General features: G+C 55.4%; 1 protein-coding gene across 1 annotated transcript; it reads left to right on the top strand.

The window, feature by feature from the left end:
- The first annotated feature begins 2851 nt into the window (after window positions 1-2851).
- On the top strand, window positions 2852-11891 carry GAL (galanin and GMAP prepropeptide). The gene is made up of 8 exons (XM_029061419.2): window positions 2852-2881; window positions 4458-4553; window positions 5456-5941; window positions 8683-8763; window positions 9612-9666; window positions 10525-10611; window positions 11066-11143; window positions 11618-11891. Exons 1-8 carry the CDS (start codon window positions 2852-2854, stop codon window positions 11674-11676), a joined length of 972 nt encoding a protein of 323 aa, XP_028917252.1. The 3' UTR covers window positions 11677-11891.
- The last annotated feature ends 392 nt before the right edge of the window (window positions 11892-12283 follow it).

The following is a 12283-nucleotide window of genomic DNA, read 5'->3' as shown; positions in this document are numbered from 1 at the left end:
AGAATGCTCTAGGCCAGAGGCAGGAGTGGGCGAGAGAGGTCGGTGGTGAGATAGACGAAATCGAGGTACAGTGATTAAGTTGGCATCAGAGGAGCGAAGTGCGTGGACTGGGTTGTAGTAGGAAATCAGCAAAGTGAGATAATAATTATGGTATTTGTTAAGTGCTTACTATGTGCCAAGCACTGCTCTAAGAGCAACTAACTCTTTTCCCCTCTTCAAAGCCCTACTGAGAGCTCACCTCCTCCAAGAGGCCTTCCCAGACTAGGCTACCCCCTTTTCCCTCTGCTTCCTCTGCTCCCCCTCTGCTCCCCCTCCGCCCTCTGCTCCTCCCCCCTCCCCCTTCACCTCTCCTCAGCTAAGCCCCCTTTCCTCTGCTCCTCCCCCTCCCTTTTCCCCTCTCCTCAGCACTGTGCTCATTTGTATATATTTTTAATTACCCTATTTATTTTGTTAATGAGGTGTACAGCACCTTGATTATATTTATCATGATAATGTTGTCTTGTTTTTGATCCATTCTGTTTTGCCCTGCTGTCTGTCTCCCCCAATTAGACTGTGAGCCCATCATTGGGCAGGGATTGTCTCTATTTGTTGCCGAATTGTCCATTCCAAGCGCTTAATACAGTGCTCTGCACATAGAAATTGCTCAATAAATACTAATGAATGAATGAATGAATGAATGGAGTAGATAAAAGGTAATCGGGTTGTCCCACTTAGGGCCCAGTCTTAATTCCCATTTTACAGATGAGGTAACTGAGGCACAGATAAGTTAAGTGACATGCCCAAGGTCATAAAGCAGACTAGTGGCAGAGCTGGGATCACATCCCACGACCTCTGACTACCAAGCCCAGACTCTTTCCATTAAGCCATGAGGGGGCCAAGGTGATTGAGTGCTTTAAAGCCAGGGGTATTGAGTTTCTGTTTGAAATGGAGGTAGATGGGAAACCACTGGAGGTTCTTGAGGAGTGGGGAAAAATGGACTGAACGTTTTTGTAGAAACCTTGAGAGCAAGGTTTGTGTCCCTTTATCTCTATTTTACTCTCCCCAGTGCTTAGTACCGTGCTCTGTACACAGTAGGTACCCAATGTAGTTGTTTACGGATATCTCTCTCTCTCTGTGTATTTTATCCTACATGTTTGAAGAAAGCAGTAGGGCTGGTGCAATTCACGTGTGTGAGTATATGTGTGTGTGTGTGAGAGAGGGAGAAAGAAAAGGACAGTGCAGGGCCCCACAGACCTGACTGCACTGTATACACAAAGATATTGTGTTTGTTGTGTGTTGTGCCTGGCAGGATTCTCGTTATTTCCTCCTTCATTTCTTAAGAAGCTTCTGGTCCTTCCTTCCAGATGGCAGTGCGCCTTGCTGGTCTGTCCTCGGTTGGCGACTCCCAGTTTTTCAGCTGGGATGTGACACTGTCTATTTACTGCCTTTCCTCAGCCCTCCAATTGATCACTCCATGAGTCACCTGTGGGCATCCATGCTCTACCCACCAGCTCGCCCCCAACTCCTCAGGGCTGAAATGAGTGGAGCTTCAGGACTGGGAAACTGACTTTGCTCTAGGACCTTACTGTTGGTGGTGTTCCTTTGTTGCCATGTGCTGCCCCCGATACAGGTCAATGCCCCATGATACGAATCGGTTGTGTTCTTTGAAAAAGCAGCGGGAACTAGTGGAAAGACCACAAGATGGGGAGCCAAAAGGCCAGGGTCCTCATCCTGGCTCTGCCACTTGCCTGTTGTGTGACCTTGGGGAAGTCACAATACTTCTTGGTGCCGCAGTTTCTGCATCTGTAAAATGGAGATTCCATACCTGTTTTCCCTCCTACTTAGACCTTGAGCCCTGTGCAGGACAGGGATTGTGCCCAACTTGATTTCTCTGCACCACTCCAGCTCTGAGTGTAATGATTAGCACAGAGAAAGAACTTAACAATTCCCACAATGATTTTTATTAATAACAATATTAATGATAATAATAGTGTTGCTATATTGTGGAATATGTTTCCCCCCGTTATAAATTAGAATCTGATCCAGAACCTCCAGAAAAGTAATATGAAATGCCTTTATGGGCTCTATACTGTAAGGATAAATGTCACTATACTACTGTTTGGCCTTTATTAAGTAATTCAAAGCGTAACCTCACAAAATTCAATCAATGAGGAGTGGTAATGTGATTAAGAGTCCCCGTAGCAGGCTGCAGAAATAGAAGCTTGTTCTGCTGACTGTGGCGAAGGGTTTTCTAATCCAGTGGAGAATGTGTCCAAGTTAGGGGGACCAGCAACTGCCACCTTTTTCTTCTTTCCTCCCTAAAATTCCTTGAAACAGGGTCATCCCTCCCTTCCCAGAGTCTTGGAACACCTTTGCTTCATTACAGTCTTCTTCCTCTTCAACCAGATTTCTTAAAAATTAACAATAATGATAAATGAATAATAATTATGGCATTTGCTAAGCCCTTACCACATGCCTAACTGTTCTAAGCACTGGGGTAGATACAGGGTAATCAGGTTGTCCCATGAGGGGCTCACACTTTTTATCCCCATTTTATGAGATGAGGTAATTGAGGCACAGAGAAGTTAAGTGACTTGCCCAAGGTTACGCAGCAGACAAGTGGCAGAGCTGGGATTAGAACCCACATCCTCTGATTCCCAAGCCTGTGTTCTTTCCACTAAGCCATGCTGCTTCTCTGGATCACTGTGGTATTTGTTGAGCACTTACTAACTGCCAAGCCCTGGGCTAAGTCCTGTGAGAAGCAGAGTGGCCTAGCATATGGAGCACGGTCCTGAGTTCTAATTCTGACTCCAATCCTAGAGGTGGGTGGTGGGGCCACGGATGGTGGGGCTGTGGACAGCGGAGCTGGGGGATGGCGGTGTCTCGGGGCGCTCGTAACCGGGTAAGTTTGTACGGCCCATGAGTCCGGGGAAACTGTGGAGGAGCCGGGCTGTTTTGTTCCACAGATCAGCGCAGCCTCAGCAGATGCTCACTGGTCCCTAATCATAATGGTGGTATTTGTTAAGCCTTTATTATGTGCCAAGCACTGTGCTAAGCTCTGGGGGGAGATATACAAGTTAATCAGGTTGAACATAGTCCCTGTCCCACGTGCGTCTCACAGTAGAAGAAGGAGTGAAAGCAGCTATTGATTTCCCATTTTACAGATGAAGGAACTGAGTCCCAGTGGCAAGAGCCTGGGCCAGGGAATCATTCATTCATTCAATAGTATTTATTGAGCGCTTACTATGTGCAGAGCACTGTACTAAGTGCTTGGGGAGGGGACGTGGGTTCTAATCCCAGCTCTGCCACATGTCTGCTTTGTCACTTCTCTGTGCTTCAGTGATCTCATCTGTGTAATGGGGCTTAAGACTTAGAGCATCATGTGGAACAGGGACTGTGTCCAACCTGATTACCTTGTATCTATCTCAGAACTTAGAACAGTATCTGGCACATAGTAATGGCTTAACAAATACCACAGTTGTGGTTATTATTATTATTATTGTTATAATAAAGTGAGTTGGTCAGGTTCACCCATCGGAGGAGCGGAGGAGTGGGGATAATATTGTTGGTATTTGTTAAGCGCTTACTATGTGCAGAGCACTGTTTTAAACACTGGGGTAGATACAGGGTAATCAGGTTGTCCCACGTGAGGCTCACAGTTAATCCCCATTTTACAGATGAGGCAACTGAGGCACAGAGAAGTGAAGTCACTTGCCCACAGTCACACAGCTGACAAGTGGCAGAGCCGTTAGTCAACCCATGACCTCTGACTCCGAAGCCCAGGCTCTTTCCACTGAGCCATGCTGCTTCCCAGCAGGGATGAGAGGGCTGGTGTTCTACCCCCCAGGCCCCGGGCGTTTTCCCTGAGACCCTGCCGCTCTCAGACTCCCTGCCCAACTGGGGGTGAACGGCGCCCCCCATTCCCCTTCACTCTCCAGATCAGGGCTGCTCAGGCCCACATGCCGTCTTCAGTGCCAACCATACTGGGCTACCTACAGCCATGGAGCTCCTCCTGGAAGCAGGCACGAGTTGTGCACCGGAGGGAGGACTGGCCCTTGGGCTGCCGGCCTGGCAGCTGTGGGTTGGGTGTGGATGCCGTCCGGGGCCAGGGAGCAGAGTGCCCCAAGTCTCCCTCTCCCCGTCGTCCGGGGTGTTCGCCATTGTGGAATGAGACCCTCGCACCTGCTGGCCACTGGACGGTGCCCCACCCATCCAGGTCCCTCCCTACAACTTCCGATCCACTGACTTCCTGCATAATTACATCCTAAGTCAAAACGAAGCAAATCGGAGCCATTTTTGTCAGGGTAATAATAAGAATGATGATGACGATGGCATATAAGTGCTTAATATGTGTCAGGCACTTAAGATGGGTAATTACAAGCTAATTAGGTTGGACACAGTCCCTGTCCCACATGGGGTTCACAGTCTTGGTCCCCCTTTTACAGATGAGGTAACTGAAGCCCAGAGAAGTGAAGTGACTAGCCCAAGTCACGGAGCAATCGAGTGGTGGAGCCAGCATTAGAACCCAGGTCTTTCTGACTGCTCTATCCACCAGTCCGTGCTGTTTCCCCAAGGTAGGTGCCCAGGAGGTGCCCTGATCAATGTTCTGCACATGGCAAGTTCCCAGTCTAGTGGTCTGGTCACAGTAGTAGCTTCATGCCGTGCTCTGCACTCAGTCGGCGCCCAGTACAGCGCCCTGCACCGCGTAAGCACCTAATTCTAGTAGAGCAGCACCCTGCATCATGTCCCTCATGCCCACCACGCCAGACATGGAGTCTGTGTCCGTCTGCTGCCGCAGAGGGGAAGGGAAAGGGAAGAAGAACCCCCGGCCTCCCTTCCCACCCCTCCCCGCCACCACCCTGTCCCTTTACTCATTCATTCATTCAGTCGTATTTATTGAGGGCTTACTGTGTGCAGAGCACTGGGGAGGGGGCAGCTCGGCTGAAGGGGCCGGGGGCTTCCACTTGTCTCTATTGGGTTGGGAAAACCCGAGAGGAACGGCGGGAGGAGGGGGAGGGAGGAAACAGCTTCCCTGAGCCCCGAGCCCCCCCCCCCCGCGGGGGGCTTGGAAGAGGGGGTCCCCTAGTTCCCGAGCCCCCCGACTCTCTTCCCTGCCACCTGGAACCCGCCCCTCCCCCAACACCCACGGCCCTCGCCCAGTCGCTAATGAAATCGGAAGTTTCGGCCCAGGGAGGAGGGGGCGGCGGGGGATGGAGGGGAGTGGACATGGGGGGGATGGAGGGGGATGGATGAGGGGAGATGGAGGAGGATAGACGAGGGGGGATGGACGGGGGCGGATGGACGGTGGGGGATGGACGAGGGGGATGGAGGAGAATGGACGGGGGGTTGAGGGGGATGGAGGGGAATGGGCGGGGGGGGATGGAGGGGATGGACGGGGGGAGGGGGAAGAGGCGGTGCCCGGGGAAATTAGGGCCCGTGACGTGGGCGGCTCCGGTCCCGCGGACCCTTTTTATAGGTGCGGGAGGGAGAGAGGGTCCGGCAGCAGGACAGCGCAGACCCACCGACCCAAAGACCGACCGATCGAGCGAGCCGAGACAGAAACATCGCCCGCCCCGACCGCTCCCTCCGCCCCGGAGCTCCGCATCCCGCCCCGCATCCCGCCCCGCATCTCGCCCCGCATCCCGCCCCGCATCCCGCCGGTCCCGGCTGTTCACCCCCAGCTCGCTCCCCGCCGCCGCACCATCCGCTTCGTCCCGCCCGCTCCGTCCAACCCGTCTATACCGGTCCTGTTCGGTCCTGTCCCGTCCCGTCCTGTCCGGTCCTCACTGCCCAGCCCCTCATCCCGCCCCCCACACCATGCTGTGAACCTGCCACTCGCCTGAGCCCGGGCCCCCTGCAAACAGCTCCTCGCCCGCTCGCCCACTCGCTCCGCCGCTCGCCCGTCCGCCCGCCAGCGCTGCGGATTCACACCCCGAGGCTCGAGGAGCGGGAACCGCCCAAGGTACCCAGCGCCGCCCCCCAACCCCCACCCCCGCAACAACCGGGCGTCCTGTCTGCCCTCGGTCGTCCGGGGCCGGGGCTGCGGGCCGGGACGATCCTTAGTTGCGGGACGGAGCCCAGGTCGCGACGGGCCCGGGCCGGTCGGAGACGCTCCCCGGCCCTCGGCTCCGGCCCCTCCGTAGACCCCCGGCCCGGCGGGGCCCCAGGGTCCGGCTGCGGGAGGGACTCCCGGGGAGGGGGCTCCGGGCCAGGGGCCCAAGGGATTAGCTCCGGGCCCAGCGGAGGTTGGGGCGGGGGGCGGACGGGAGACCTGGACCCGGGCAGAGCCAAAGGAGAGCCAGGGACGGCCGTCCCAGCTGGGTCGCTGGACGGGACGGTCAGGGAGGGACCCAGAGGGGAGGGTCAGGGCTGGGGGGTGGTCCGGGCTGGAGCACTGGGGGAGATTCAGGGGGGTTCATTCATTCAATAGTATTTATTGAGCGCTTACTATGTGCAGAGCACTGTACTAAGCGCTTGGAATGGACAATTCGGCAACACATAGAGTCAATCCCTGCTCAACGACGGGCTCACAGTCTAATCGGGGGAGGCAGAGGGCAGAGCAAAACAGAACGGAACAAAAACAAGACAACGTTATCACGATAAATAGAATCAAGGGGATGTACACCTCCTTAACAAAATAAATAGGGTAATAAATAATATATACAAATGAGCACAGTGCTTAGGGGAGGGGAGGAGGGAGGGGGAGGAGCAGATCTTCACTCAGCTGCCCGGCTCATCTTCCTGCAGAAACAATAATGTTGGTACTTGTTAAGCGCTTACTATGTGCAGAGCACTGTTCTAAGCGCTGGGGTAGATACAGGGAAATCAGGTTGTCCCACGTGGGGCTCATAGTTTTAATCCCCATTGTACAGATGAGGGAACTAAGGCACAGAGAAGTTAAGTGACCTGCCCACAGTCACAAAGCTGATAAGTGGCAGAGCTGGGATTCGAACCCATGACCTCTGACTCCCAAGCCCAGGCTCTTTCCACTGAGCCACTCTCTGGGCATGTCACTCCCCCTTTTTCAAAACCTCCAGGGGTTGCCTATCAACCTCCGCACAAAACAAAAACTTCTCACTCTAGGCTTCAAGGCTGTCCATCACCTTGCCCCTTCCTACCTCTCCTCCCTTCTCTCTTTCTACTGCCCACCCCGCACGCTCTGCTCCTCTGCCGCCCACCTCCTCACCGTCCCCCGTTCAAGCCTATCCCCCCGTCGACCCCCGGGCCACGTCCTCCCGCGGTCCTGGAATGCCCTCCCTCCTCACCTCCGCCAAACTCGTTCTCTTCCCCTCTTCAAAACCCTACTTAAAGCTCACCTCCTCCAAGAGGCCTTCCCAGACTGAGCTCCCCTTCTCCCTCTGCTCCCTCTACCCTTCCCCTTCACCTCTCTGCAGCTAAACCCTCTTCTCCCCCCTTTCCCTCTGCTCCTCCCCCTCTCCCGTCCCCTCCCCTCAGCACTGTACTCGTCCGCTCAACTGTATATATCTTCATCATCCTATTTATTTTGTTAATGAGATGTACAACACCTTGATTCTATCTTTTTGCTATTGTTTTAATGAGATGTTCTTCCCCTCGACTCTATTTATTGCCATTGTTCTTGTCTGTCTCCCCCAGTTAGACTGTAAGCCCATCAAAGGGCAGGGACTGTCTCTATCCGTTACCTATTTGTCCATTCCAAGCGCTTAGTACAGTGCTCTGCACATAGTAAGCGCTCAATAAATACTATTGAATGAATGAATGGGGTGGGGAGGGGAGGGGGAGCAGAGGGAAAGGGGGCTCAGCTGAGGGGAGGTGAAGGGGGAAGGGGGAGGAGCAGAGGGTGGAGGGGGAGCAGAGGGAAAATGAGGGAGGTCATTCTGGGAAGACCTCTTGGAGGAGTTGAGGAGGAGTTGGATGGTCCATGCTGGGCCCCTGGGAGAGAGAGTCAGGGATGGAAAAGGGAGCTTCAGTGGGTTGGATGGTCCCGGCCCGGTCACTGAGAGTCAGGGATGGAGGGGGGAGAGTCAGGGATGTCAGATGCTATGTGCTGGGTCACTGAAGGAGAGTCAGGGATGGAAAGGAGGGAGTCGGGGGTGTTGGGTGATCACTGTTGGGTTACTAGGGGAGAGTCAGTGTTGGAGGGGGCAGAGTCAAGGGTGTTGGATGGTCACTGCTGGGTTACTGGGGAAGAGTCAGCATTTGAGAGGGAAGAGTCAGCGTGGCTCAGTGGAAAGAGCATGGGCTTAGGAATCAGAGGTCATGGGTTCTAATCCCGGCTCTGCCACTTGTCAGCTGTGTGACTTTGGGCAAGTCACTTAACTTCTCGGTGCCTCAATTACCTCATCTGTAAAATGAGGATGAAGACTGTGAGCCTCATGTGGGACAACCTAATTACCTTGTATCTACCCCAGCGCTTAGAACAGTACTCGACACATAGTAAGTGCTTAACAAATACCAACATTATTATTATTATTATTATTATTATTAAGAGTTGGGGGTGTTGGGTTACCTGAGCTTCATCACTGGGAAAGTCACAGGAGTTAGTTGGTCCATGTTGAATCATTAGAGGGAGAGACACGGATGGAGTGAGGAGATTTATGCTTGGTCATTGGGGGAGAGTCTGGGACGTTAGATGTCGGGAGGGCTAACCTCAGGAGAGCCAATCATGGACCCATGGGATCCTCGTGAGCAGCCAATCACTTCCAAGCGGTTCTTGCCTTCCAGATGCCACGAGGAACCAGCATGCTCTTCCTGTCCCTTCTCCTCTGCTTTGCAGTGACGAAGGCCCTGGGGCTGGTGTCGGCAGTGAGTGTCATTTCCGCCCCCTACCCAGCAACTTCGTGTCCCTCCCCTGTCACCTGGGCGGGAGGCCAGAGTGCAGACTCCAGCAAACAACCAAACAAACAGATCAGGCTCAGGCAGCACACCCAGGCTGGAGCCCTGTGCTCGGTGAACAACATCGAGCCTGCCCATGTGAATGGAGGTCCCTGGGGGGAACATGGTGGGTGGTGTCTCTGCGCCCCTCAGCACCCTCTCTCCTACCCCTCAAGAACACCTCTTCATCCTTCCCTTTCCTCTTCCCACTTCAGCCTCACTTGTGTGTTGGCACAGTTGCCAGGGATGCATTTTTGAACTTTGACACCGGATGTTGAGCTTGGTGTTCAGATGCAGCCTCCTGGCAGGGAGGGAGTGGGTGGGGGAAGGGGTGGGCATGAGGAATGGTCATGGCCCGTGGGCTGGTGGCTGGTGGGGGGGAGAACAGGGGTAAACTTTGGGTTAGGGAGTGGAGGGATGCGGGTGGGGTAACAGAGTATCACGTAGTTCATGGATGGGAGAGTCACAGGGTAGTCATTGGAGACCCGGATGCAGGGGTCGTGAGGAGTCATGAAGGGCATGGGAGGGTAATAGAGGACACAGGGAATTGGTTCATGCAGGACACAGACTGGACAGACACATGGGAGTTATGAAGGATGTGGTTGTGAGGGTCATGGGGAAGCATGGAGCACGTGGATGTGAGGGTCATGGGGAAGCATGGAGGAAAGGAGTCATGGAGGACACAGAGAGGTATGTGGTGGAAATGGGGGACAAAGGGAGCCACGGGGTGGGGGCTCGGGTGGTCAGAGCTGGGCACTGAGCGGGGCTCCTTGGGGCAGGGCAAGGAGAAGCGGGGATGGACCTTGAACAGCGCCGGCTACCTGCTCGGGCCATGTAAGTGACCAGCGCGGGGGCGGGCGGGCCAGCAGGCGGGCCGGTGGGCCACTCTGGGGTCTGAGTCCATGAGACCCTGGGGCTCGGGGTTGATGAGGCTGAGAGAGACATAGAAAGGGAGGGACAGGTGGAATGGTGGGTGGTCCCTGTGGGCCCAGGAATGTCTCTTCTTTATTCTGCTCTTCCCAAGAGTATTTTACAGTGTGCTGCACAAGAGGGACTCAATCAATCCTGCTCCTGTTCTTGCTACTATAACCGTTATAGGAGCAAAGCGAGGGACAGAGAGAGGCGGAAGTGACAGAGTTATACAGGGACATTAAGAAATGGAAAAAGGGACAGTCAGAGCAGGAAAAAGCCCCACCCACATAATCCCAGAACTCCCCACCCCAGGCCTCAGAGCAACACTGGACATACAGGAAGTGCTAATACGATCATCATTATCACTCCCCATTGTCTACACCACCCACAGCGTCTACACCTTCCCTGCCTGGGGAAGGGAATGGTGATGGGATGGGATGGGTCGGGGTGTAGGGGGAGGAGTGGGTCCCCCTCCCCTTCCATGCTCTGGTCCCATTTCTCGCCCTGTGGGAGCCAGTGTAGATCTGTTTCCAGCTTGGGGCTCCGGGAAAGGGAATAGCTTGGACAGCTCTTCCCCCCCCCCCACCCCGCTCACCCCCCCCCAACTCCAGCCCCCAGGTCCCTCGACACCCCCTTCAGCCTCCCAACTCCCCTGGCCTGGCCACCTACTTCCCAAGCCCCCCAGCCCCTGGTCCCCTCAACACGTTCCCCTGCCTCTCCCAGTCCCCTGCCCTGAGTTCCCCAGCTCCCCCAGCCCCACACCACTGCTCTGGCCCCCAGATGCCGTCGATAGCCACAGGTCCTTCAGCGACAAGCTCGGATTGGCCGGCAAGCGGCAGTTGCAGACGGATGAGGAGACAAGGCTGGGTAAGGACCGTGGGCCCTGGAGGGGGAACGGCTCCATCTGCATAGGAAGCCCAAGGCCTGAGGCTTTACGGACTTGCTGCAGGACTGTCTCTGCTGCCTGCATCCCTGCATGCCCTCCCCTACACACACTGAATTCCATCCCCACCGGCTAGTGGAGTCCTATGACAATATCTCCCTGTCTCACCAGCTCTGTTTCTCCATCTTTGCCCTTTCCCTGACTAGGATCATCACAGCTGCCTGGGGCCCTGAATCTGGTCTCCCCTGACCCTCACAGGCCACCCCGGACTCCACACCCAGTCTCCCCTGACCCTCGTCCCTGAGCCCCAGGTCCAGTCTCCTCCGATCCTACCAGGCCACCCCAGGCCCCGGGTCAGGTCTTCCACCCGCCCAGGCCATCCCGGGAGGATGTGGGGATTGCACAGGCCGGATATCTTGGATTGCCCATGTGTTCCAGGAACCTGGGGGAGACCCGTGGCCGATGACAACATTGTTCGCACTGTGGTCGAGTTTCTGACTTTCCTGCGCCTGAAAGGTTTGTGGGGGCTGCAACTATACCTGGAAATCTGCCACCCTTCCCCTCTTCCCAGACTGCAAGTCCTGGGCGAGGGTCCTGAGCTGGGGCCCAAGCAGGGCCAGAGGGGAAGAAGAGAAAGAGCTCCAGCCTTCTAGAGGTGGCCAGACCGCTGGGGAAGGCAGGGGATGGGGGCGGAGGGGCGACAGACACACCACACTCCATCCCTATCCCCCCCACCGCCCCCACCCCCTCAGGATTAGCCGTGAAGTGTGCAGTGTGATTTTTTTCCATCAATCCATTGTCTTTATTGAGCGCTTACCATACTGTACTAAGCACTGTATGAAGCCCTTGGGAGAGGATGATCAGGTAGAGTTGGTCGTTTCCCAGAGCTTCCATCTGGGCACCGGAAGGCCGCTCCCTCTGAGGTGAAAAATCCAGTGTCCATCCCGTTGCCCCAGCGGGGTAACGGCGTGGCCGCCCTCTCCCTTACAGATGCCGGTGTCCTGGACCTTCCCTTGACGGCGTCATCAGAGGCTGGGGGTCCGTCCTGAGCGTGGAGGCGCGGACGGGGCCGCGGGGTCCTCCCGGGGGGATGGGAAAGGGGGGGATGAAGACGAGGGGCTGCTCTCATCCTGGTCGGAGCTCGGTGCCTGGGCACCTCCATCCTCTCGGCCTGGGTGTGGAGCAGGGAGGAGGGGAGACGTGCCCAGCTTTGGCCTCGACGCAGAGTTGACCCTAAGTGATGAAATAAAGAAATAGCAGCTAACCGAATCGTCTTATTTCCCTGCACCCCTCCCCCTTGTATCTGTATCCCCGAGCCCCACTCCATGCCCTTCCACACACCCCTCACCCCTGCAACCCCATGTCCCCTTGTCCTTTATTGATCAATAGTATTTCCTGAGCAGCTACTCCTGTTTGCAGAACACTAACCTCACGGGGAGGGTCGGGGAGGGGGAGTCATGGAACCCGCTTGCAGACCGCAGGAAGTGTATGTAGAGAAACAGCACAGCCTGGTGGCTAGAGTATGGGCCTGGGAGTCAGAAGGACCTGGATTCTAATCCCAGCTCTGCCCCTTGTCTGCTGTGTGACCTGGGCAAGTCCCTTTACTTCTCTGTGCCTCAGTTGCTTCAGCTGTAAAATGGGGATTAAGACTGTGAG

Source organism: Ornithorhynchus anatinus, chromosome 3 (genome assembly GCF_004115215.2).
Source record: "Ornithorhynchus anatinus isolate Pmale09 chromosome 3, mOrnAna1.pri.v4, whole genome shotgun sequence".
Lineage (NCBI taxonomy): Eukaryota > Metazoa > Chordata > Mammalia > Monotremata > Ornithorhynchidae > Ornithorhynchus > Ornithorhynchus anatinus.
The sequence above is the reverse complement of the archived record's forward strand: the minus strand, read 5'-3'. Positions and strand labels throughout refer to the sequence as shown.

What these genes read in the sequence shown, in the direction of transcription:
- GAL (XM_029061419.2), top strand. Translation starts at nt 2,852, where the DNA reads ATGGCGGTGTCTCGGGGCGCTCGTAACCGG. An exon ending in CTCGGGGCGCTCGTAACCGG is followed by an intron (nt 2,882 to 4,457) that starts GTAAGTTTGTAC and finishes GAAGTGAAGTGA; the next exon opens with CTAGCCCAAGTCACGGAGCA. An exon ending in CCCTGGGGCTGGTGTCGGCA is followed by an intron (nt 8,764 to 9,611) that starts GTGAGTGTCATT and finishes TCCTTGGGGCAG; the next exon opens with GGCAAGGAGAAGCGGGGATG.